Source organism: Petaurus breviceps, unplaced genomic scaffold (genome assembly GCF_028583685.1).
Source record: "Petaurus breviceps papuanus isolate PSGF00001 unplaced genomic scaffold, PetGlider_PUasm1.0 685, whole genome shotgun sequence".
NCBI classification, from domain to species: Eukaryota; Metazoa; Chordata; class Mammalia; order Diprotodontia; family Petauridae; genus Petaurus; species Petaurus breviceps.
This window is the reverse complement of record NW_027186455.1, coordinates 1-25,546: the sequence shown is the minus strand read 5'-3', so window position 1 is coordinate 25,546 and position 25,546 is coordinate 1. Positions and strand designations below refer to the sequence as shown.

Below are 25,546 nucleotides of genomic sequence, written 5' to 3'. Positions count from 1 at the left end.
TGGAGGAGGTGGAAGCCGGAGCCGAGTGCAAGTCCTATTTCTACTCTGCCATCTTGACTCCACCCCCCATGAGGACTCTTCTTAAAAAGGAAATGAGTACAGCAAAGAGTCAACATGACACTGGGTTAGAGAAAGATAAGGGGAATAGGGTGTGGGGTAGATGGGGCAGAAAGAAAACCAGGAGCAAGAACCAAAGGCGTATTTCAAGCATAGACTGAGATAACAAGCTGTGTCTTGAGATGATATGTCTTATCCCTTACCATCTTAAATTGTGCCTGATGTTGCATGTCATTTTAGTCTCATACCTAAGGACCCAGACTACCAACTCAAATTCCCTTCCAATAATATCCCTAGCCTTCCCAGTGTATGACAAGGAAATATTGTCACTAATGCCACCCTCTGTCATCACAGGACCAAGGTAGAGACCCCCCTCATACTTTTCTACTCACCTGACTAGGAAATTCATACCTCCACCTCTCAAAATCTCTGTTATTCAGAGTAGCAGTTTGCTGATATGAAAAACTTCTCTGAAAGCTCTGCTTATATTCTTCCCACCCTAGAAGCAGATAGGTGGTACAGTGGATAGAGCACTGGACCTAGAATTGGGATGACCCAAATTCAAATCCAGCCTCAGACACTTAGCTGTGTGACCCTAGGTAAATCACTTAATCATCTGACTAGCTCAGTTACCTCAGCTGTAAAATGGAAATAATAATAGCTCCTGCCTTGTAGAGATTTTTGTGATCAAATGAAATATTATTTATGAATTGCTTAGCACAGTGCCTGGCACATAGGCACTAAATAAATTCTTATTCCTGCCTTCCTGCTTAACTGTGTCATTCCCCAGTACTTTTTCTTTTCTCCTATTGTGCCATCTGGAACAAACTTCCTTTCATAATTTACATCTTCATGTGTTCACAAAAATTTGGATTCAAATGACATTGCATCTCTGACCACCCTTTCCAGGGCTAATTAATCTTTCATTCTATCGTGTCTTCTGACACACTGGCCAGGAGGAGGAGATGGCATACTACTTTTCCCCTGCTGACATTTCCTCATCCTCATCACCACTCAGCAGCCATGCCTCCTGTTTATTACATCCACCCACATCATCATTTCTGACATTTATTTGCCTCCTTGTCACTCTTTTTTGTCCTTTCTCAAAGAGTTCAGTACTTGGACCACAGTGTTTCTCTTCCTCAAACCCCTAGATTCATATTTGGAAATATCATTATACAAACTGCTGTTCTCTATAAACTCTGACACCTGTGGTTTATCAACCTCTAACTTTCATGACCTACCATCTTTGTTCTTACTTTGCTGTGCCACTATGATTTTGAAGTGTTTAATGATAATCTCATCTCTTTCCATTCATTCATCTTCACTGTGATCTCTAACCTTTTTTTGTTGCAGTTGACTATCTCTCACCTGACCTCATTTTTTCCCTTTAAAATCATGACCTTTTTAACTTGACTAATTCACCTATACGTGCCTTATGTGCTGTATCTACATGCCATGTTATTCATATTACTCTTTAACCCAGGGTCACCTCCAATATCCATATACTCCACAGGAATTGATGTTCTTGGAGGAAATCCCACCACACTGCAAATTCATGTTATTGTTAAGTCATGTCCAACTGTTTGTGACCCCATTTGGAGTTTTCTTGATAAAGATACTGGAATGGTTTGCCATTTCCTTCTCCAACTCATTTGTCAGATGAGGAAACTGAGACAAATGGGGTTAAGTGACGTGTCCAGGGTTACATAGCTAGTAAGTGTCTGAGGTCATTTGAACTTGGGGAGATGAAGACTTGTCTTCCTGACTACCCAGCGTAGCACTTTATCCATTGAGTTATCTAGCTGCCCCCAAATTCATGTTATCTAATCTCAATTGACTCTTCATTGATGCATACGAATCTTTTTATTCTTACTGGATTGACTAGTCCACTCCCCTTAACTGCTGCTCCAAACTTCTTTACTCCTCAAGTTCCTAGTGCTGTGCCAACTCCCTTTCTCAAATCAAACAAACTCTCTTGCCACTTTGAAGAAAATCCAGAACCCCTTCATCTCCTCTACTCCATATTTTAAAACTCCTCTACAGGTTTATAATTCCTTTCCTGTGTCTGAGGAAGAGGTGGTCATCTCCTGTATGTGCCATTGGTCCAGTCTTTTCCCTTCTCCTCCAGTAGCCTGCTCCTTTAATAAATCCTTTTCTCTATTCCTGATCTACTAAATCATTCTGTGATGTATTCAAACAGACTTAGATTTACCTTATCTTTAAAAAAATCTTTAGCTGTTCAGATTGTAGTGTGGGAGACTGAGGCTAGTGAATTACTTAGTTTTGAGCTGTAATAAGGTTGAAGCAAATTGGGTGTCCACACTAAGTCAAGTAGCAGTCTGGTGAGTCTCTGCAAATGGAGGTTCATCTTAAGGAGGGGCAAACCAACCAAGGTGAAAAAAGCAACAGATTTGCATTCCATTTAGTATTGGGATCAGGCCCATACATGTGTAGGTGATGCACTTTCAACCTGGACAAGATAAGGAGATCTAATCTTCCCTATGTTCTATCCCTTCTTAAAAACACACACACACACACACACACACACACACACACACGGCAGCTAGGTGGCACAGTGAATTAGAGCACCAGCCCTAGTGTCAGGAAGATCTGAGTTCAAATCCAGCTTCAGACACTTGACACATTTACTAGCGGGGTGACTTTGGGCAAGTCACTTAACCCCAATTGCCCTCCAAAAAATAGCAAGAAAATTTTTAAAAATCCTTCATTTGAATCTTTCAACTCTTCAGGCTATTTATTGTCCTTCACCCAAACTTCACAATAATTAGCACTCTGAAGGTCAGTGATAAAGAAAAAGAACTGTGGGGCGGAGTCAAGATGGTGGAGTAGAAGGAGGACCTCCAAGCAATTCCACCTTCTGCCTTCCCCAATCCATGTAAAAAGGGGACTCTGAACAAACTTTGGAGGTGCAGAACCCATAAAATGACACAGAGAAGCTAACCTCCCGCTGAGGACAGCCCAGCAGGCCAGCAGTAATCAGCCAGGGCTGTGCTCTGGGAGCCGAGCCCAGGCCCATGTGAGCCGGACGTTTTAGCCCCAAGGCGGATCTGACCAGCAGCCTGCCGGAGGGACTCCAGATCACCAGCAGCTGTGGCCGTTTCCAGATTCATCAATACATAGACACAAAGGACAAAGTGAGAGGTCAGTGCAGTCTGGACTTTGAGACCCAGTAAGTGGGGGTGCATCAGCTTTTGCCCCTGGGGCGATAAGCGACTCAGAAGCCCAGCACAGCCAGCCAGCGCCATGTGGCACCTTCAGCTCCTGGCCTGCAGAGTGTAGGGAGACCAAGCACCAGTCTGAGGGATAATCGCTCTTGCTTTAACCTGCTTGGATCTGGATTGCAGTCTAGGGTGGAGGTCCTGGGTTATGTGACCAGCTTGCCAGAATGTGTGGAGGCCTCAGAGAGGGCACCTATCTAATACCCCCAGCAGCTCAGAAAACCCCAGCTTTTGGGACGAAAGCTCCCCTGTCTGGTGGCAGAGTCCTACTGTGGCAAAAAGCCCAGAGGTCAAGTGACTGAGGGGCGACATGACCAGGCAAAGGAAACAAAGCAGACAGAAGATTCCAACATTAGACTCCTATTTTGGGGACAAAAAGGAGTAAAGCATGGAACAGGAGGAAGACACTGAAGTCAGAACTCCTGCACCAAAAGTTTCAAAGGAAAATACGAGTTGGTTACAGGCCATAGAGGACCTTAAGAAGCACATAAGAGAAGTGGAGGAAAAATTGGGAAGAGAAATGAGAACAATGCAAGAAAATTATGAAATGAGAGTCAACAGCCTGACTGAGGAAAATAACACCTTAAAAAATAGACTAACTCAAATAGCAAAAGAGGCTTAAAAAGGCAATGAGGAGAAGAATGCCTTAAGAAGCTGAATTTGCCAGATGGAAAAAGAATCTCAAAAGCTCAATGAGGAGAATCATTGCTTCAGAATTAGATTGAAGCACATGGAAGCCAATGACTATGAGAAATCAAGATGCTGTTAAACAGATCCAAACAAATGAAAGAATAGAAGGCAATGTGAAATATCTCATGGGAAAAACCACTGACCTAGAAAATAGATCCAGGAGAGATAATTTAAAAATTATTGGACCACCTGAAAGCCATGATCACAGAAAGAACCTAGAAATCATCCTCCAGGAATTTCTCAAAGAAAACTGCCCAGATATTTTAGAACCAGAGGGCAAAATAGAGGTTGAAAGAATCCACCGATCACCTCCTGAAAAAGATCCCAAAAAGAAAACTAGGAATATTATAGCCAGGTTCCAGAATTCCCAGATTAAGGAGAGAATATTACAAGCAGCCAGGAAGAAACAATTTGAATATTGTGGAAACACAATCAGGATAACCCAGGATCTGGCAGCTTCTACACTGAGGGATCAAAGGGCTTGGAATATGATATTCCGGAGGTCAAAGGAGCTGGGATTAAAACCAAGAATCACCTACCCAGCAAAACTGAGTATTATGTTTCAGGGGAAAATATGGTAATTCAGTGGAGTAGAGGACTTTCAAGCATTCTTGATGAAAAAAACAGAGTTGAACAGAAAATTTGACATTGACAAGAAGCAAGAGAAGCATGAGAAGGTAAACAGGGAAAAGAAATCACAAGGAGCTTATCAAAGTTGAACTATTAACATTCCTACATGGAAAAACGATAATTGTAACTGATGAAACTTTTCTCAGTATGAAAATAGTTGAAGAGGATAGAAATATATATGTCTATATATGAGGGTATATGGGCATATGAATACATGTGTAAATGTGTGTGTGTGTATATATATGTGTGTGTGTTTACAGATATACATAGAGGACACAGGACCAATTTAATAGGAAGGGATGATACTTAAAAGGCGAAATTAAGAGGTGAGAGAGGAATATAATGAGAGGAGATGGGGAGAGACAGAATGGGGTAAACTATCTCATATAGAAGAGGCAAGGGAAAATGGTTACAATGGAGGGGAAGAACAGGAAGGCAAAAGGGAACCGGGTCAACCTTATTCTCATTGAATTTGGCTTAGAGAGGGAATGACATACACACTGCATAGGGTATCTCATCCTATAGGAGAATAGAGGGGAAGGGGATGAGAGGGGGTATGATAGAGGGGAGAGCTGGCTGGGAGAGAGGGAAGTTGGAAGCACACACTTTTGAAAAGGGACGGGATCAAAGTAGAGAATAGTACAAGTGGGAGGTGGGATAGGAGGGAGGGAAATGTAGTCAGTTTTTTACAATATATCTACTATGTTATTGTATTGCTACATGTATAGCTATTAGCTACACATGTACAACCTGTATTGAACTGCTTATCTTCCCAGTAAGGGTGGGTGACAAGGGAGGAAGGGAATGGATCTGGAAATCAAAGTTTTAAAATAAAATGTTTATATGTGTGTGTGTATACTGTTATTAATATTATTTTACATGTAATTAGGAAATAAGATATACAGGCACTGGGGCATAGATATCTACCATGCCCTACTGGAAAAGTCGAAAGGGGTATGGGAGAAAATATGGGAGAGAGCAGATTGGAGGAGGGGATATCCTGTGGGACTGCTGTTTGGGGTGGTGGGTAGGGGAAAAACAGGGAGAAAATTTGTAACTCAATCTGGCGGAAATAAAGGATGTAAATCAGAAATTAATAAAGCATTTGAAAAATGGAAAAAAAAAAGAAAAAGAACAAAGGAAATTCCTTTAAGAAAATAAATAGCCCGCTTCTATAAGTCTTGAAGCAGTCTCTTACTCTTCTGGCATAGTAACTAGTTTCTATTAGTTTTGAGCTAATCAACCTTGATGCAGATCTTTTTTCATTATTAGCCCAAAATAAAATCACATCATCTTATCAGCCTAGAAGCAAGGACATAGAGGGGTTATAGGAACTCCTAATGGAAAGGAAAATGTAACTTTTCACTTTCGCTTAAAGGAGACCAGGTTTTTTATTTGAAGTTACTCATGTCAGAAAAGCAGGATATAGAGCCCTGTCTTTGCTTGTACACTTTCACTTCCAAACTCCTAGAAAGAACCTTTGTGCTCACCTATACCACACACTCAACCCCTTGTGATCTCCTTTCTTTAAGGTCACAACCTCTGAAGTGATAAATATGATGGGATTTTTTTTAAGTTCTCATGATTGCCTATTGCAGGTTTTAACATTATTGACAGCTCCCATTTTATTTTGTGTAGATATATAATTCTGTAGAATAATTGATATGTGGAAGAGACGTGAGAAATATGGAAGGGGGTTTAAGATTTCTGCTGCAGTTTCAAGGGGAGCCAATGATTCATTCCCTCAAGCCTAGGCAATATCTCCCAAATCAGACTGAAAGTGGAAGAGGTGGAAAAACCAATTACAATAAAAACACCACAACAAAAAACGTACAGAATATCTGAGTTAACATTCATTACTAAATTTAATTTCAGCATCAGTCTGAAATGGGCCTTAATCCTGCTGATAAAGCACCAAAAGCAGCTCAAGAAATGTTTAAGGGATTAACTAGTATGGACACTAGAATACTCCAAATGAATTGAAAGAAGACATGCTTTTAGTCAAAGAAATTTGTAAGGACATAAGAGGAAATTATACAAAAATGAGCACCACTATAGACAAAATATTGCCAGAAATAGCAAAAAATGAGAAATGATACAGTAAAACAAAAAATTGATGGTGCAAAGTGGAAGAACAAGCCCAGAGTATAAAAGACCTAAAAAAATTTTGATAGCAGCACATGAAGAAGTGACCATCCTGGAGATCAAGTTTCATGATGATTATCACTCTGTAGGGCAAAATGCTCAAAATAATAACACACTTCAGGTTTTTTGTTTTGGTTTTTTTTTTTTTTTTGCTTTTTGGAGGGGGGAAGGTAGGACAGTTGGGGTTAAGTGACTTGCCCAAGGTCACACAGCTAGTTTTTGTGTTGTGTGTCTGAGATCGGATTTGAACTCGGATCCTCCTGACTCTAGGGCCTTCACTCTAGTCACTGCACCACCTAGCTGTCCCATAAAAAATGTTTTTGACTAACAAGAAGAAACCTTCAATTCAAATCTCTAAAATACATTATCATCAAACTCCAGAAGTAGAGAGGTGAAGAAAAATAACTCAAGTTTCAAAGGACAATAAACTATGTGAGAAAGCACCATTCAGAATTGCATCAGACTTCTTGATTCAAACAATGGAAGAATAGGGCAGTTGGTTAAATTATATACATACACACTTAAGAGACACAGGCTTGGTTCCTAGAGTCTGCTGTCCTGCAAACCTAAGTATTTGTCTTGAAGGCAGAAGAATAACACTTAAAAACTTAGAAGCTTTCAAAGAATTCCTTGACAAAAAGACTCCCCAGTAATAATAACTTCAGTCAGAGAAGTGCAGCATTTCCTTCAGGTGGAGAAATCAGGGGTTCCAAAAAAAAAAAAGTGTTGATAACTAGAGTTGTGATTGATTATAAGGTAAAATTCACAAACCTCTTTTATGAAAGAGAAATTTAACAGTGTTGCATTGACTTCAGGTTAGTAAGCATTAAACACCTTAAAAAAATGTGAAAGAGATGTTAAGAGTATCTAGTCCAGATGTCATGCAGAAGTTAAATGACTAGTTTAGTTTCAGACACCTTTATTAGTGACAGGGAGAGGACTAGAGCAATCCATTTCACTCTTACTGTTAATTGAGATATAACTGCCCTCAAGTAACTTAGATGCTATTGGGAAAATACAACTTTAATACAAGGCTATTTGAGGAGGAAGAAAGCATTAACAACTAGGTAGTTCAAGGAAGGCTTCTTGAAGGAGGAAGTGACTATCAACAAGCATTTTTAATTAATCAATAAATATTTATTAAGGGCCTACAACATGGCAGACATTGTGGCATGCAAGTACAAAAAGAATGAAATAATCCCTGTATGCAGTTCTTGCAGTCTAATGGGGAGACAAGTATATATAAAAATGTGTGTATAGCATGAATTTAATACTGATAAACACACATATACAAAATAGCTATATATGAAATAGTTTAAGAGGGCATTCACTAACAGGTGGAGATACAAAAAACCCTTTATGGTTCCTATGTTGCATCTTAAAGACAGGGATCCTCTGAGGTGGTGGTAAGGAAGATATGCATTCCAGACATGGAGGAGGGAGATGGAGTGTCCTGAGTACAGAACAGAGAGGACAGTTTGGCTGGATTGCAGAGTGCAGGAGGAAAAAGTAATGTCCACGTGAACTGGAAAGGTAGGTTGGAGCCCAGTTATATAAGACTTTAAAACCTGAGCAGAAGAGTTTGCATTTTAGCCTAAAGGCCTTAAGAAACCCTGGTCAGATTTGTGCTGAAGGAAATAGTTTTGGCATTCAGTGTATAGGATGGACTGGCATGATGAGAGGCTGCCACCTGGAGACCATTTTAGAGGCTATTGTAGTAATCTAGGCAAGAGATACTGAAGGCCTGAAATAAGGATGCAGTTGTATGAGTGGAGAGAAGGGATCAGATGTGAAAGACGTTGTGAAGGTAGAAACAGCAGTAAGAGTCAGTGTTCAAGAGCTTTGCTAGGTGCTGGGGGAATGATACAGAGATAAGAATGAAACAGTCTTCTCTCAAGCTGCTTCTCCTTGTAGAAGAGAGAACAAGTACATAGATATATAAATATTAGGAGAATAAATACACAGGGCATTTGGGAAAGGAGGGCACTCCCCATTTGGGCATCAGGAAAGCCAGCCTTCACATAGAAGGTGGTATTTAAATTATATCTTGAAGGAAGAGAGGGAGAATGTTACATGGAGGTGAGGAAAAGTATGCCTTCTAGGCATCTGAGATGGCCAGTGCATAGTCACAGACTTAGGAAAACATGGGTAGAGACATGGGAAAAAAAAAGAGGACAGTATGATGGGATTTCAGAGTGGTATAAGGTCCAGTGAGCTTAGAAAGATGGCTTGGGGCCAAGTTGTAAAAGATAGGAAGAATAAAAGCATTACCAGACTGAAGTGAGGGCCCATTTGAGTTTACCATGCATTTATAATGGACCCCTTCAAAATTTTTTCCTTCAGCGGCAATGAGCAGTTCAGGAATAAGTACAGAGACGGTATATAGTTTTGTCCCAGGGTTTAGGATTAGCAGAGAACATAAATGTAGGTAAGGTAAGGGATTCAACAATAGAAAATATTGCGGGGATGAACTAGTTAATTATAGCGTCAAGACTATCAAGGAACAAAACAACTCTGAGGACAGAAAGAAGATGAGGAACTAGGCAGACTGAAAGTTGCAAAGAGGACAAATTAAAAAACATTTATTAGAAATGGAAAGACAGGTAATTATGATCAGTTGGAAATTTTAGACTTCAAAATCAGAGTGGTACAGTTTGGGCTCCTGGTAAAATCCAAGATGTGATGACTCCAGTGCCTGACTGAAGCAAGATGGAGATTGTAAGTAATGAGAATCAAGGAGGTTGGTTAATTAGGAAGCCAGAATGTAGTAGTGTACCTCATGGTGAGTATTAAAGACCCCAAATATGAGGCAAGGACAGAGAGTAATAGAGAGAGATTGTAACACATACTAGAGAGGGTCTGACAGGAGCCATGGGGAGCAGGGAGTAATCTGTCTTTCCCTTCTGACCACTTGTGTTAGGAAGCATGAGAAAAGCAGCCAGCACTGGAAAAGAATCTTATAGAGAAATTCAGGTTCTATCAAGAAGGTGAAAAGAAGAAAGCAAGAATGAAGGAAAATTGATGATAAAGAGGGGATTAGTACAGAGGAGCTTAGGCACTGAGAAGAAAGAGGACTAAGGCTAAATTGAATGGGTATCAAGATGTGGGAAAAGGGAGCAGGACAAAGATGTTTTCAGGTAACTGAGATTAGAGGGGCACAAATTTGCCAGGCAGTAGGATGGGGCAAATGCCTGAATATAAAACTCCTTGAGAGCAAAAAACAGTCTCTTTTTTTGGTCTTTGTATCTCCTTAATAAATGCTTGTTAATTGAGCACTAGGTTGAAGTTGCTTAAGATACTTACTAGTTGTGTGACCTTGGGCAAGTCACTTAACCTCTGCCCCTAGTTTCCTCATCTGTAAAACAAGGATAATAATAGCCCTTACTTCCCAGGATTGTTGTGACCATAAAGTAAGTTAATATTTGCAAAATTTTTTGCAAACATTAAAACACTGTTTAAATGCTAACTGTTATTGATTATACTTATTTGTATATATTGAACCCTCCTACTAGATTGTAAACTCCATGAGGATGAGGGCCACATCTTCTAATTTAATCTTTGTGTGCCCCACCCTTCAAGCAAATAGCAAGCATAATGTTATGCATATAAAAGGTGTTAAATCTTTTAAGTTGAGTAATATAATATTAAAGTTCATTTACATAAATTACTTTGCACACAGATTAGGCAAGTTAACCTAGGTATAGTACCAAAGAACACTGAGAGATAGACAGAAGGTAATGTGTGCCATGTAAGTCAGGTCACATGTAAGTCAAGTAACACTTAGACTACCATCTCCCCTCAAACCCTGATTGAGACAGCCCAGAGCATTGGGAATAGCAGTGTCCACCAAACCACCAAACCAGACCTGTCTCCAGGCCTGCCCCCACAGCTATTGAGAGGAGAAATCACTGTGGAAAGTAATTTCCCAGCAATGCCTGCTGACCAACTGCCACCAGTGGGTATAGGAATCCCAAGGTGACCACTGGCCCTGCTGCTACCCTGTCCCTTAGAACCATTATCCAGGCAGAAAACTCCTATAGAGAAGGGACCAGCCATACCAACAGCTGCCAACCCATCGCGACCCAAGATGTGGACAGGCCAGCCTAGCTGAAATAGAAAGGTGCTTGGCACCATGAGGGAGAGAAGGCAGGCAGCACATGCTGGGCACATCAGGCCGTCACCACCACCGCTTATTCTGGAGACAGCCTTGGAATGACGATGCTTCTGGGAAGTAAATCTGTGGACATGAGATCTGGCAGCTGCTCCAGCAGGTGCTGTAGCCAGATGTGTGGGAGACTCCAAAAAGAATGCCATTGTCACCCAAGCCCTTGTCACTGTCAGATGGCTTAACATCAGAAACTGATAAGATTTCGTCACATTTAAAGGAGCAGCTTATTACCATGTGCTTGGTTGCTGCTCCCTTAGAACCAGAAGATCTTTCACATCTGTGCTGAAGCTGAAACTTTCCAGACTTTCCATGTGTGTTGTCTCCACCATTGTTAGACTGTGACCTCCTTGGAGCAGGGACTGGTTTTTTTTTTTTTTTACCTTTCTTTGTACCCTCAGCATTTAGCACAGTGCCTGGAAAATTGTTGTTTAGTCACGCAGTCATGTCTGACCCCTTGTGAAGTTTTCTTAGCAAAGATACTGGAGTGTTTGCCCTTTCCTTCTCTGATGTATTAAGGCAAACAGAGGTTGTGACTTACCCAAGGTCATAGCTAGTGAGTGTCAGAGGCCAGATTTGAACTAAGTTCTTTTTGACTCCAAACCCAGCACTCTAGTAACTGGGCCATCTAGCTGCCTCACCTAAAATATAGTAGATGCTTAATAAATGCTTGCTGACTGACTCTTATTTCTCCCATTAGAATATGTCCTCCTTGAGAGCAAGAATTATTTTTTTTTCTCTTGGGGTCCGCAGTGCTTAGCATAGTGCTTTGAACATAAGCTCCAAATAAATGCTGCTTCCTTCCTTTGTTTATTCCTTATTGGTTAGGTACTAGAGATATTATCCTCATTTTACAAATGAAGAAACCAAGGACTAACCCTCAGGTTAAATGAATTATGTCAGATAGGTAATGGTCTCATAGGTAGAATTCAAACCCAACTCCCTCTTGACCTCGAGTCTACTATACTTTCCACTACACCACACTGCAGATCTTCAAAGACAATTCATTATCAATGCCCCATTCCCTTTTCGTATCTCCTTGTTTGGAGTTAGAAAGAGATGAGACTTAAAAAACCTATGATCTTGGATGTCACCTGTACCTCTGTGTACCTCAGTTTCCTCATCTGTAAAACAATGTGGGTAAACTTAATAATCTCTAAATGCCTTTTGGAGACCAGTATTCTTAAACTCTTTTTGAGAATTATATTCTCTACTTTGTGCAGTTGTGGATTACAAAAGGATAAATTGAAAGTATACTTCAAATTTTGACTTTTTTAATAATTATGGTTTGTCATTTTCACTCCTGTGCAGTTTATAAAGTCTTTTACCTGAACTATACAAAGAAAATAGACAAGCAACTTCTGCCCTCTAACATAGTCTTTCCTTGAAACTCCTGATACTAATAATTAGTATACAATCATTTGATTATCTGGTTTGCTGACCTATAAATATTTTTCTCATCTCTGCAGGTTTGTTCATCTTTTAATCATCACAGATCTTTAGTTTCACTAAATAGAATTCTAATTAACGTTACCTTACACAATAATAGTAGTTTTCAAGATTTATATATGATTTTAATTTTATAGTTTTATTTCCTTTTATAATTTTTTTCAAATAAAGGTTAATTAGGAAAGAAAATGCTAGGATATCCATAATGCTTAAGATAATCACTCCTAAGATTACTAAAATAATGTAAAGTCTTACACTTTACAAATAGAAGCAAAAAGCACAAACAAATTTGTAAAAGATCTGGGAGTTTTAGTGGACTGCAGGCTCATAATGACCCAAAAGTGTGATATGACAGCCAAAATTACTACTGTGTTCTTAGGCTGCATTAAGCGATGCATAACTTCTAGGAATAAGAAGATGATTATCATATTCCTGCTGTACTCCCTACACATAGGAGACCACATCTGAAATAGAATCTCTAGATGCCTCGGTTTCAGAACACCATTGATAAGCTAGCTTGGAAAAGTATCCAGAGTAAGATAACCAAGTTTAGTGAAGGACTGTGAGTCCATACTATAAGGAAGAATTATTTGAAGGAAGTGGGGAAGTATCCCCCACCCATGTTTACAGTTTATAAAGTATAACTAAAAGTTCTGGCCCCTTTAAGGTTGAAAGATTTTTTAAAACTTGTACAAATAGTACATGATCTACTTTAGAAAAATAGATAGGAGTAGCTAGGTGTCACAGTGAATAGAGCACTGGCTCCGGAGTCAGGAGGACCCGAGTTCAAATTTGGCCTTAGACACTTAACACTAGCCATGTGACCCTGGACAAGTCACTTAACCCCAATTGCCCTGCCTTTCTCCCCTCCAAAAAGCAAAAAAAAAAAAAAAAACCGTGGAATTTGTTGAGAAGTAGACTTGGGATGTAAACCTTAGCCATGAGTTAGTTGCATAGGACAGTCCTCATATTCAGAAAAGGCTCTCATCTCTATTCAGAGATTTATTTTAAGCTCATTGTTTTGTAACAGTCTTATTAGTCTACTTTAAAAGTTAGTGCCCTAAATTGGGAAAGCCTTGTTAGAACAAATTACCAATGGACATAGAATCCTCATTTTCACAAATTTTTTAGATTAGCTAGCAAAAATCCTTTGTCTATGAAATGTCCACTTTAATGACCTCACACAGGACGACCAAACCCTGGTCATTTCATTGAGAAACAGAATCCCCACCAGTTTGTGTTTAGTATATAAATTCCCTTCCAGAAAGAGCCCTATGTCTGTGGATCCCTTTGTAGAATAAAGCCTAGTTATTGTTTATGTCTCTTTGTGTAGTGTTTATGTTTTCTTCTAGCATTTCTCTTAACCCTCCACCAAATCCAGCTCTAATGCCCCATTGTGGCATGGAGGTGCTGCTAGATTCTCAGACTACTCCCAGCATAGCTGGAGCTTTAAGAGGTTCTCCTTGTGCTGGAAATACTTTATATTTTTTACAGTTTATAAATTATAACTGCCTGTCAAGGGCCAAACTTAATACAGAGAAGTACAAGCAATAGCCTGAACACTCAGTCATGAATTCTTTGGCCAGGACAGTCCTTGGAAAAAGAAAAAGAAAAAAAACGAAAAATGACTTTTTTTTTTAGTCCTCTTTTGTTTTTTGTAGTGATTGATGATAAGACTTAGAGAAAAAGAGACACAGGTGCTGAGTCATACGGTTTGGAAACTATAAACATTAATTGAACAGCAAACACTATGAGAAATATTTAAAAAGAAAGAAAATTACCCCTAAGAAGCAGAGGGCTGTCATGGATAGAGCATAGTCTTTGGGCTCAAGACCAGAGGTCATATCCTGGTTCTTACACTTACCACCTCTGTGACCTGGATCAAGTCATTTAGCATTTGGGGGCCTCAGTGTCCTCATTGCTAAAGTGAAGAGGTTGAACTAAATGAGCTCAAAGATACTCTCCAGTCCTAAATCCACAATCCTTCAATGAATCATCTTTAGACCAGGTTAGTTTTGCTCTATCCTTCACTAAGTTATGCATTCACTTCACTTTCCCTTTTAATGGCATGTTGATGATGCTTAGTATATAACCATTTTCTTCAAAGAGACATTTCTGTATTTCTGTACTCTCGAATAATTTGACTCCCACCTACAACAGCATGAATGTCCCCCAGTTTTCTCTGTTCTCTACGTTCTTATCTATTCACCATAGAATCAGTTATCTCTATGTAAATACCTTTCAAATCCATATATCTAACTCCCTTTCTCCCAAGTGCTAGTTCTGCATTGAAGAATAGATATCTCCACCTCTTTATCCTGTGGGCATCTCAGACTCAAGGGCCATTTGGAATGCTTCTGCTCTACCCTTCAAATTAGACCACCAGAGACCATGCTCAAGTGAAGCTAAGCCACTAAGTTCTACATTCCCTGAGACATCCTCATCTTCACACCCAGGCATTTTTTGCCTTTTGCTACTGCTCTACTCTCAAGACAGACCGACCAGAGACTATTCCTGGAATCATGCACATATCTTTCTGCACCCGCAGCCATTTTGCACAAAGCCTTTTGAATGAGAACCATAATTGATTAAAAGTTTGGCCTTACTATTCACATTGAAAAAACCAGGTGGATAAAAAGTGCCTGTCATGCATACTTTGCTATTGTCTGCTTTTGAATCTACACTGTCAGTATGGTATAGATATATGGATTTATACCTTGGCCTAATAGTACTGATGAGTAGTGAGCTGAGCCTATAATTAAATAAAAAGCTAGGTTGTATTTGGGAAGCTCCCTAGTCCTTTTAATATCTCCAAAACTTCTTGAAATAAAGGCCTGTGTTTTTAACACCACTATTCTTTTGGGGATTCCATCATTACTACAAACAGTTTCTAAAGAATTCAGATTTGTATGAAATATATTTGGACATGAGTAAACTACTTCCTATTACCTATAAGGGATCACTGAAGAAAATTGGCCAAAAAAGTATTGTCAAAGGAATGTATGACCAGAAAATGAGAGGAAATGTTTTCATAACAATAAAGTTGAAGAATATTTAACATTCTTTGTGTTCCATTGGAAACCCATGCAACATTAGAAGATCCAGAGTAGAGGTTCTTGGACCTTCTCAGAATCATGTTTTTAAATATATGAAATTAAAATATGAATCAATCATATTGGAATATATTTACCAGAATATTTTTTTAAGTTCCCATACCGCAAGTTAGCAATGGAGGAAGGCCCCTCTGTATGTAAGTTATACAGAATGAGGAGGTATAGATGGGTTGCTGTCTGTTCTATTGAATGGAACATCCATATCAATGAGATCACAGATCTACTGAAATATTAATTCTCCTAATGCTCCATTTTCTGAAACAAATTTTGTGTCTTAACAGAATTAACAGATACAGATATGTATTCTGGTCTTTTCTTACTAATTTGGCTTTAAGATTTTATTCTCTTGTATTTGATGAGATCATGGCATGATGGTTCATTTTTTTCAGTCTAAATATAAAAAGTAATGCTTATAAGAGATTCTGCGGCCACTTTCAGCAACAATCATTACAATTTCGCTGCACTTTTTATGACTAGAGGAATGGTTTGACATTTTCAGGTTAGGTGTTTCAAAAGTAAGCGATCTTGTGTGCCTGCACAGGGTCAGGAGCTTCCTAAAAAGGGCCAAAGTAATTTCTTTTGTCCCACTCTGTATATGATTTGGCTCATGGAATAATCAGTTGTAATTAACTCATATCAATCTGTTTGCTTGACAGCAGTGGGCAGTGTTGCTCTCCTTAGCATCACAGGAGCTTAGCACCTTAGCACCCTCTACCTGATTGTTCATTTTCTCCATTGTCGGCCTTTCCCTCCAACCTCACCTCCCCCCTCCAGATTACTTTTGTGTGAGCCACATCATGACCTCTGGTCAAGCTTTCATTCATTCAACACATATTAATTAAACTCCCACTATATACATTAAAGGCAACTAGGTGACGCAGAGGATAGAGCCATGGGCCCTGGAGTCAGGAAGACTCATCTTCATGAGTTCAAATCCAGCCTTATAGTTACTAGCTGTGTGACCCTGGGCAAGTCACTTCACCCTGTTTGCCTCAGTTCCTCATCTGTAAAATGAACTGGAGAAGGATATGGCAAAACTGTTGCAGTGTCTTTGCTGAGAAAACCCCAAATGGAGTCCCAAGGAGTCAGACAGAACTGAAGCAACCTATATCCTAGGTGCTGGTGGGTAGACAACATAATGTGGCCTCAAGCTGCCTCCCTACTCCACTACTGCAGGCCCTTCTCTCAATTCTGAGGAAAGGCTCAGACCAACCATCCCTCATTCTTTAGACTTAGCCACTGGACTTCCATTCTGCCACCACTGCTACCCCTTTTCAATTCCTTGTTTCTGGATTGTCTTTCTTCATTAGAATGTAAGCTCCTCGAGGGCAGGAACTGTCTTTCTTTTGCTTATATTTGCATCCCCATCACTTAGCACATTGCCTACACACAGTAAGCTTGGTGACTGAGTGGAAAAAAGTATTAAGGATAAAAAACTACTTGTACAGATTGCTTTGAAAAATAAACTGAGTTACTTTTAGAAAAAATTTTAAATTGTTTTTGTGAATTTTGTATTGTGTTAAGAAATTATTTTGGATTTATAGTAGTTTTGTCAGAACATTAAAGGTATTTGTATTTGTTTTCAAAGAAAATAAGCAGGTTTTATTCTTTTATTTTTTTACAGAATGGAAACAGACTGTAGTCACATGGAGCTTAGCAGTAACATAGAAATTGAAGAAGATTCTGAATTTCAAGATTTTGAAAGAACAGATGTAAAAGACATGAGACTAGAAGCCGAAGCTGTTGTGAATGATGTTCTTTTTGCTGTTAGCAACATGTTTGTCTCCAAAAGCCTGCCTTGTTCAGATGATGTTGCATATATAAATGTGGAAACAAGAGAAAGGAACAAATACTGCTTGGAGCTCTCAGAAGCAGGGCTTAGGGTAACTCATTCTTCTTTCTAGGAAAAAAAATTATTTGGATAAGATTTTATCATTTTATAAGACTACAGAGAAATTATGAGCACTGGATGTAATTGTTTTTAAAGATTTGTTACTGTTTTCAAAAACCTTTGGGTAAATACAGGGAAACTTAAGACTTTGAAGGAACTTTTGGTTTTAGGTTTGCTGTCGTTGCCTATCATTTTTTTCAGGTCCCTTTTTCACTCAATTAAATGGTCTTCAAGATTGCATTAATAATCCTGCTTATTAAATAAGTTTTTTTTTTTTATTGAGAAAAAATGCCAGTGACACCTTGTATACCTAGGTTCAGACTCTTAACTTTAATTAAATCACAAGGCAGAGTCAAGTCTCTAAATTTCTAAGAGGCCTCCTGTTGATCTAGACCAACGCTCTTTGTCTTAGGAGACCTTAGCAAGAGGAGATACTACTACAGACTAAGTGGGGTGAGAAGAATCTGAAAGGTGAGATTTCATACAATAAGAAAGTTCATAGATGTTGGAATTATCTCTATCACGTCAATGATTACACCTCAGAACGTTTAATATAGTTCTCTTCAATAACGAAATTAATTTCTTTATGAGCACTGATATACTCATCTAAGTTTCCTAATTTTATAGTCAAAATCATGAGTTAAAAATATATGGTGATAAAAGGATGTCTATTTTTAAAATGAGTTATCATTTGTTAAGCATGTGCCATGTGCTGGGCACTGGACAAGATGTTGGCAATACAAATACAAAAATAAGATAATCCCTGCCTTCAAGGGGCTTATAATCTACTGAAATTGTCATCATTATAATTATTATCACAATTATATTGCCATTATTACAAAATTTCTCGTTTCAATTAGAGTTACAGTTAAATAAACCCTTGATTTAATGAGCAGTGGACTAGCTATGAGAACCATGAACTGAATCAGAGGTAGCTACAGTCTTAGTAATTTCTTGAATTTTCCTTTGCACTCATCTCTTTTGTTTAAATAGTAATTCCTGTAAAGGTATATGTTGTAGCCAAAAACAGACTATTGTTAAGTTGCAGTGCATGTCATTTATCTTGGTGCTCTATGGACACGTAAGTCCTTTTTTATTGATATGACGATACAAATTGCAGAGATACATCTAGTTTGCCAAGTGAGATATAGAAATCATATATACTATATAGTTCTTACTAGATTAACTTATATTTGGAGCAGATTCAGAGGGAAAGGATTTCTTAATTCACTAAGGTTTAATGTAGACATACTTTATGACTTTAGAGATGCTGCATAGTATTTGTAATATCCAGTCAGTGGAGTATATAACATAAAGCCCTAAAATTATATCAAGTAGATGACACTTACAAATGCAAATTAATTAGACATTATGATTTCCATCCAGTGAATTAATTTCTAAATGCCATCATTTACAAATGCAACTTGAAATAGACAAGAAATAAATATAAGTATTCCATATCTAAGTATCTAGACAATACCAAGAACTTTATGTGGTTGAATATTAATTTTAAGTCTACACTAATTTAGTATTGCTTTAATTAATAGAGGTATATGACAAGCCCTGGTTCAATGTCTGTAACTGATTGTCTTAGTATAGGAAGTTAGTAATCATTAACATTTAGTATTTATTGAGAGAAATTAAAAGAACTATTCCTAAGCACTGAGGGAAGATAAGAAGATAAAGAGCCCTGCCCAGAGGAAGTTCATAAACCAATTGGGGAGTTAAAGTACACATAATTAAGTGAGCCTTAGTACAATCTTCTTTCTTTCCAGCATTATTATAGGAAGCACAATATAAGAAAGGAAAAAAAAAACTGATGATATAAGATCATGTGACAAATTATCCAGCTTGACTGTAGTGTAGTGTGAGACAGCAGACAACAGTGAATTTGAACCTTACCTCCTTTGAAGGATGATATGAAGTCTAGTGTCATAAGAATAAAAGATTAATTTGAATTTTAAAAAAAAGTCAAAAATTTTTTAAAGTTTTTGCAAATATTTTTCCAGTATTATGCCATATAGCTATGAGGGATACAAGAGAGATAGATTCATCCATTGTGGATGGGATAAAGAACTTATACCTGATACCTAAAACTAGCTAACAGTGTTCCCTATAATAGCACAGAGTTGGATTTTACTAAACAGGTGCACAGAACCAAAAAACATATAAATGGTCTTTAATGTTGCAGTTTCTAAAGGCAGAATTGATTCTCTAATTCCTTATCTCCTTTGTCATGATAAAGAAACCAAAAATCAAACTGGAAAAGGGAAAAAAAGGTATTAATTATTAGCACCATACTTTGTCCTAGTTAGGTATTCAATAAATAAATTTTGATGACTGTAATAAGGGACTGGTGTTAGCTGTTGAAATGAAGCTCAGCTTTTGTTCAATTCAGCTATTTGTCCTACCTTTTTAGCTTTTTCTCAGGTTTTTTTTAGGGGAGAGGAAGAGCTGAAAAGTTAGACCTCATTGTTCTTGAAGATTAAGATGGTGCTAGAAAGAAAATTTTGTTTACACTATCTAAAGGTCTAGGTCATTGGTGTCAAACCCAAATAGAATGGGATCCCTTTGGCTAGCATATTCACTTAAAATAACACAAAGTAACATAGTCTAACATTTACCAATTACATTTTAATCTGGTTTGGAAGTTTTGCTGGTGCTTGAACCCCTACAAGTTTCTCACCTTCAGTCTGGATTATATTTTTCTTAAATACTGAATAAAGGTTTTCAGTCATTTCAGTTGTGTCTTCATGATCCCCACTTGGGGTTTTCTTGGCAAAGATACTGGAGAATCTTGCTAATTCCTTTTCCAGCTCATTTGACAGATAAGGAAACTGAGACAAACAGGGTTAAATGACTTGCCCAGGGTTACATAACTAGTAACTGTATAAGGGTGGATTTGACCTCATGAAGATGAGTCTTACTGACTCCAGGGCCCATACTCCATCTGCTGCACTACCTCGCTACCCTTAAAACCTTTTAGAGAATTGGAGATTCTCTCATAGAAGATCTCATAGGCCTCTTTTAGCTAAAAATTGTATTATCCTATTTTTCAAGAGCATTCTTTGTAAGTGCCTTTCAGTACTGTATTATTTACTTGTGAATATTTTCATTTCCAGTCAAAATGATTCTTACAGGTTTTACCGATAAAGACACTGATATTTAATAAAACAAAAAACAAAACTAAAGTCCTTCATAAGAAACATAAATATTGTTATGCCATTCACTGTTGGCTCAGAAATTAATTCTATATAAATTTATATAAAACAAGCAGGGGCAGCTAGGTGGCTCAGTGACTAGAGCACCAGCCCTGGAGTCAGGAGGACCTGAGTTCAAATCCGGCCTCAGACACTTAACACAAAAACTAGCTGTGTGACCTTGGGCAAGTTACTTAACCCCATTGCCCTCCAAAAAGAAAAAAGAAAAAAAAATTATAAAACAAGCAAAGAAATCACAATTGTATCTAATAATTTGATTAATTATTGGCATTTCTCTCGTAGGTGGTGGGTTATGCTTTTGACCGGGTAGATGATAATATACAAACTCCCTACCATGAGACAATATACTCTTTGTTGGATACTGTTAGTCCAGCATACCGAGAAGCATTTGGAAATGCACTCCTAAGAAGACTGGAAGCTTTGAAACAGGATGGACAGTCATAATTTATTCTACATTATAAACTTATTTTCTGTTAGGCTTGCTGCTGGAAACTTTTTAAATTTAAAACCTAGATTCTTGCTAATGAATATAATATAAAAGCATTTTGTTTTGTTTTGTTTTTCAGTATAGTAACTGCTTGCTTCAGATAGAGGCTTCTCACTCCAAGCAGTATTAATAATAAACTGTTCTTGTTATTTCTCTGAGACCTAGGGAATTTGGCAGTCCTTGTTTTGTGATATAGATCATGAATATGTTTAGATTTCTTTGGAATACTACTTCTGCATTTTGAAAACAAAACAGTATTTTACTATAAAAATGCAGGGCTTTAATGCATCTAGTAGTACTACATATGAAATTCTAGGCTTGCCTAATAAAATTGGCATTCTAATTAATTCTCTGCAATTTTAATCCAGCTTGCTAAATCAGGGGTTCGATATTAGCTTGGACTGAATTTGTAGTGATTATTTTGCTACTAGCCTTACAGGGAACAAATCATCGACTAGTTTCCCCTGCACAAACTTTTAAATTGCTTAAACTATTTATACTAGTGCGAATTGATAAAAATGTATTAACTGTATATAATTTATCTAGTATTATTGTGCTAAATGACACAGGGATTAGAATAGTTTTATGTATCCTATTTGCAACAGTCAGCCAGTTAAATAAAGGATAAACCTTTAGCCTATGAATGTAAAAATTACTATCTAATCTCCAAGATACCTAAGCACAGAATATAAAAATAGGCTCCATCTTTTTTTCTTAATAAAGAACATCATAAAATTGCATTGTTAAAAAGATATTATAATCTGTTTTCCTAGGAAACAATATTTTGGCCCATGTTGATTCTTATTTTTCTGAATGTTTGTTTACATAATGTACAGTGTTTATATATTCAAAAGTATTTTTGCTTCAATGTTTGCTTTCTAAAATGTAGTCCTTTGGTATCCTGTGATGTTTTCCTCTTTCCCTTCAAAATGTACAATGTTTTGTCTCAATGCTAAATCTACAATGTAATAATGCATTGTATGGGTTTGAAACCAAAGGACATATGAAGCATTCAAAGACTAATATTTGAAAAAAGGATACTCTGTATTTTGTATTTTATTACAGGTACTAATATTTGTAAGTTTATTTAACTGAATCATGCTGCTATGTGTTTTCAGGTATATGTTGGATGGGAACAATGGGGGTTGGTTTTTAAATAATCAGCTAACACTGTAGAAGTAAAATTCAATACCTGGATATGCTTCCTAAGTCTGCTGAATTTACAAAATGTTATTCTTTGTTTAATAATAAAAAATATTCATTTTTGTTCTGACTAAATATTAATTTGCATAAGTCAGAACAAACTAAACATTAATTTGGATTTTGTAGTCAAGCCTTATTGGAATTCTTTCAATAAATTTCAGAAGACAAATATTTGTAGCTTTGTTTTCAGTGCTTAACAGTAAAAACAACTTGTATTTGAATTGAAATTTCTCATGCTCATTCTCAGGCTAAATGTAAAAAAAAAATCTGTCAAGTCTGAATAAATTTTTCCTCATTTTTAGTTAAGTATGAAGAAAAATTGCTTTTTTGCTTGGAGAAAATTGAAATTGCTGATTTTATCATTTGTTTCAGGGTTCATTAGTTCTCATTTAACAATTCCACATTTCCTTAATTATGTATTAGAAGGATTAATTTTGTTACTCATCCTTGAGAAAGAGGAGATTGATTTATTCAATTTATAGGCACTTCAGTGTTGATTTTAATTTAAAATTGAATTGGATCTGTAAAATGTGAGTTGCACTTCCTGTCTCACAGAAGTTGTGAGGAAAGCACTTTGTAAACCTTAGAACTCTATGACATGTTAGTAGCCTTTGTTGGTGTACATTGCAATTTTAGTCATTATAGATTTCAGCTTTGCCTTAGCTATTTGAAAATTAAGTCAGAAAGATTCTAAAGGAGGTCTTGTTCTCTTGGGTTTTTAAAAGAGCTATATTTAATTAAAAAAATAAACTTGGTAGTTTTAAGATTGAACAGGTACTATGACTAGTCTTAACCGGCATCTAGAATTTTCCAACATCACATAGTGGTAACCTTATCTTTTTTAAGGCACTTACCCTTATAATTAATACAGTGTTTGCTCTACATATGACTCTTATTTTTATTTCTTTTTCTGGGTAGCTTGGGAGAACCATTGGTAAATATAAGTATATGTGTAAATGAAGACGTTTTGGAGTTTCTCTTGATGGCATTTTCTCTTTTTACAAGAGTCCCATTATTTCCAGTTAGATTGTCTCCAAAAACCAAGATACTAGTTATTTCAATGTGGCATCACAAGGGGACGTGTCATCATACCTTTCACATGCAGGTCCAGCTACATCCCCCATTCCTTCTGTCTTCATCTGTGTTGGGATGAAAGGGTAGGAAGTTGAAGGGACATCTAAATTACAGAGCTAAAAGAGCTGTATGTATATAAACAAAAACCCCAAGACTTCCACCCTAAAAGTTGTAGGAAGGTCATCTAAGCACTGAAGTTCATACAGGGCAGAACAGTTGGGATGATGAGGGGACTGGACACTGTACCATCCAAAGCTATGAACTTGGTAGACTGAAAAAGAAAAGTTGTAAGGAAGGGACAGGTGCAGTGATAGTACAGGAATAGTAGTGTGCCTGCATATCTTAGGAAAGTTGAGATTCATTTTGTTTTCTGCTTGACTCTAGACACAATGAGAGGAAGTTTCATAAAGGGTAAAGCCTCCCACTAAAAGAAAAGTTTCCCCAAATTATAATTGTCTGAAAAGTGAGATAGAATGCTTCTTATTCCAGAAATGTGGCAAGCTATGAGGACTTGTTTTTTATTTTCCTTGAGGAAGCAAAACATCCAAGAAAGCATCAAGAAGGAAGAAAAGAAAGATACATATTTTGTAGGGAGGGACAATGGAGCTAAAATTTCACTTTGAGGGAAATGGAAAGGATCAGAGTTCTAGAGGTAGGAGGGGCTTCAGAGGCCTTATGGTTTAGCCCTTAGTTTACTGAAAGAAAAACATGTCCCTTCCATAAGGCCATAAGTTGCAAAACCTTCAATTCTTCTGAATACTGCTCCTGAGACAGGCCAGGAGTAGAAGGAAGACAAGGGAGGAAGTCTCCAGCCAATACAAAGGAATCCTAGTAGAATTTCCCACCAGCAAGCAAAGAGTTGCCTGTGAGAGAATAGATGAACTGAGACATTGCTGTGCTGACAGCGATTGGATATAATGTGAACTAAGGAAACAGCTAAGGGTGTTGGGTGCTGTGTTCTTGGAGCTATGGAGAATTTTGAGCTTGAAGAATTAATAAACTTAATCTAATTAGGAGACCATAAAAACCTCCACAGGGATTGTATAGTAGACAAATGCTTCAAGACAACAGCTAGTTATAGATGCTGCTCATTGATGGACATTGTTATTTTTAAGGGGCTCTGATATGAATATTTGCTTTTTGTGCCATAATAAATCTTTGTTCATTAAGCCTTGTGAACTTGTCCTTATAAGGGAAGGTGGTAAGCCCTAGTTTCCAGGTATCCTGGTGATTGATGGAACCAGGTAAGCAGAAGACTACCTGGGCCCTTATATCAGGGCTTTTGGCGTGATAAAGAGAAGGCATGATGGAATGGAAGGTGAATTGCTGTTAAAACCAGCAGACCTGGGTTTTAATTCAAACTCTGATATTCGCAAGCCATGGGACCTTTCTTAGGTCACTGAAGCTCTCTTAAACCACAGATTCTGGAATTATAAGCCTTTTTGGAATATGTCCCTTTATTAATGCCCTCAGTAATCTTCAGTCTTTCCTTGCAGCCTACCAACAGGTCCACATCTTTAAAAAAAGAAAAAGAAAAAACTATGCTTCGACTTACTGCCACCTTAAGCTTTTCTTTATCTTTTTTTTGTTCATGGCCACACTCCCAGGAAAAAAGGAACCTCAATTTTCCTCCAATTCATTTCATTTTACATCTCTGTTCAATCTGACTTCCAACTTCACTAAAAACCACTCATTTGAAACCCATCATATAATAAGCCTATGGGTAATCCATCTATCAAAACCTAAACTTTTAAGTAAAATATTTTGCCATCCCACAAATTTATATTAAAGTATATGTATATACATGATATACATATGCCATATGCATACGTTTATATGAAGGGATGATGAGTGTCCTTGTGGACATTACAAGAATCAGTATTCCCTAAATATCCTGGGCCTTTCTCCATGATTTCATAAATTTTCATGGGTTCAGTTATCTGTACATGTGACTCAGATCTACACATCCTGCTCTAGTCTCCTAAGATTAAGTTGACTTAGCCAACTGCCTGTTGAACATCAGTGAAAAGACTGCCAGATTAGGCATCAGAAATTTAAGATTAAGCTTTAAGATTCCGGGCTTCCTCTCTTGTATACATCTCTCATATATAGATAGCCACTGCAAAGTTCAGGACTTTATCACTACAATCAGGGCTATTTCTCTAAGTGTACAGGATTT

General features: G+C 37.6%; 1 protein-coding gene across 2 annotated transcripts in view; it reads left to right on the top strand.

The window, feature by feature from the left end:
- Nucleotides 1-22,462, top strand: part of GSKIP (GSK3B interacting protein) — a 29,751-nt gene extending 7,289 nt beyond the window's left edge. Inside the window, exons 2-4 of one of the 2 annotated variants that reach the window (XM_069104229.1) lie at nt 8,149-8,297; nt 17,116-17,374; nt 20,886-22,462. In XM_069104229.1, the coding sequence (XP_068960330.1) occupies nt 17,117-17,374; nt 20,886-21,047 (420 nt within the window). In that variant the 5' untranslated portion in view covers nt 8,149-8,297; nt 17,116 and the 3' untranslated portion in view covers nt 21,048-22,462. The remainder of the gene's footprint in view (nt 1-8,148; nt 8,298-17,115; nt 17,375-20,885) is intronic. The other variant, XM_069104228.1, reaches the window with a different exon arrangement.
- Nucleotides 22,463-25,546: the final 3,084 nt, after the last annotated feature.